General features: G+C 32.3%; 1 protein-coding gene across 2 annotated transcripts in view; it reads left to right on the top strand.

The window, feature by feature from the left end:
* Positions 1-1,237, top strand: part of LOC106873757 (uncharacterized) — a 294,459-nt gene extending 293,222 nt beyond the window's left edge. Inside the window, exons 15-16 of one of the 2 annotated variants that reach the window (XM_052969083.1) lie at positions 143-258; positions 1,041-1,237. In XM_052969083.1, the coding sequence (XP_052825043.1) occupies positions 143-202 (60 nt within the window). In that variant the 3' untranslated portion in view covers positions 203-258; positions 1,041-1,237. The remainder of the gene's footprint in view (positions 1-142; positions 259-1,040) is intronic. The other variant, XM_052969084.1, reaches the window with a different exon arrangement.
* The last annotated feature ends 717 nt before the right edge of the window (positions 1,238-1,954 follow it).

The raw sequence follows: 1,954 nt of genomic DNA, 5'->3' as shown, positions 1-1,954 counted from the left end.
ATATATATATATATATATATATATATATATATATATAAAAGTTTGTGTGTGTGTATAAAATACAAGGTATAAATAATGGTCATTGTATATTCCTTTGTTACAGTAAAATTCGACTTACAGTTGTTTCTGATAATCATTATAGGTTTATCCAATGATTGGTTTACTCAATCGGTCCATTGATCAGTTGAGAAAAAATGAATGACCTTAAAGAACTAATACTATCTCCACCAGAGTCAGAATATATATATGTGTATATATGTAAGTAAAAAAAATGAACTCTATATAATTTTAGCAAATGGTTACTTGATATGTATACTACACCTTCTGTTAAACGATGATATAATTATGAAAATATTTTCTTCAAAATGTCTTTATTGTGCTGCTGTATATCAATTGTTGGGGGGGGGGTTTATGAATTAAACTCTTCGACTTAATTCTCCTGAAATTAACAATTATTTCTGAAGTAGCTGAGAAATCTCGTTTTTTAAAGACCCCACCACCACCACCATCACACTGTCTCTCTCTCTAGCTGTTACACTTGTTATTTTTTCCTCTTTTCACAAGTAGTTACTTAAAGAAGTATCACCATGCCATCTTGTATCAACCAGTTTTGACACTTGCCTCTTAGTGACTCACTCCAGTTTGTGATGAATACGGATCACTGTATGTGTAGGTACAAACAACAGCTGCGGCTGTACGCATCGTGGTTGATGCCTTGTTTTGATAGTTTGTAATCCTGAGTTCAATCTTATATCCCTGGATCACAACTGAATTGATTTAAACTCTAGCTTCCATTTCTGTTAATTCCACTTAAATTTTTTTTTTTTTTTTTGAAAATAGACAAAAGATGAATCCGTATTATTTGTGAATGGATAAAATGACAGAATGACATTCTCTACTTAAACAATATTTTAGAATGTTAAAATACCGTCTTAATCTTCTTCAGCTTTCCTAAACCTCTCTACTATGTCTTCTCTTGATACCAAATGATTCCTCTCCTTTTCGGTTGATGTCTTACCAAGCAATCTATATATTTTCAGTGTCATTGATGATGATGTTGTTTAGCGCCAGTTTAACCCTGATTAAGCAGACCCATGATCAAAGGTACTCAAGATGTGACCGTTCTGTCTTTTTCTAATATATGTAGAACTATATTCTTCTGTTTCTATAACTCTTTCTGTTACCATATTTCTGTTGAAACTAATGAAGAATTAAAAATAATTTTGTCTTAAGTAAACTGGAGTTTTGGATTTTAAACTTACAAACTTTGGATGAAAGATTTTAATTTAAATAATTTAAAAAAGAGTATATATCTTAGAACTAGGAACTGTCTCAGGAAAGTTGATAATGAAAGCTTTTAGATGGTAGGGTCTGATTTGGTTGCTGTTTCTAGCAAGTTGATTGGCCACATAGACGCTCTGTCTATGACTCGTTTTCAGTGAAGTGTTGTATAAAATTCAAGAAATTCAATTGACTCAATGTCTACGAGTTTCAGTCAATGAAATTAAAATAATATACAGGAACATTTGAAACCTTTACACACAAACCTCCTATTGTTGGTTACAAAAAAACCAAAAAAACTAATATATTATGTTTGGGTGTAGAAATAGCGAAAAAAGAAAAGAAAATGGATATTTGTAGTAATTAGTGAAGTCGTTAAGCTGCTCATTCTTACTCCATCACTTTCTGTGAATAACCCTGCTTCTGTAGAAGTCATTCAGGTGACAAAAATGGGAAAGAATCCGGATAAGAAATAATGGTGTGGATCATCATCTTCAAACAAAGAAATATGTATTCATTTTGCTGGTTTCAGTCATTGGATTGCAGCCATGCTTCAGTAACCACCTTCAAGCACTTTTATAGTTGACAACAGCGACACTAGTAGTTGGAATGTTTTAGTGATGTTGCAAGATAAACTGCAACCAAAGCGTCAAGGGAGGCGACTGAGATGCAG

The sequence above is a fragment of the Octopus bimaculoides genome, chromosome 6 (assembly GCF_001194135.2).
Source record: "Octopus bimaculoides isolate UCB-OBI-ISO-001 chromosome 6, ASM119413v2, whole genome shotgun sequence".
Lineage (NCBI taxonomy): Eukaryota > Metazoa > Mollusca > Cephalopoda > Octopoda > Octopodidae > Octopus > Octopus bimaculoides.
Note: the sequence above shows the minus strand (reverse complement) of the source record. Positions and strands in the feature narration are given on the sequence as shown.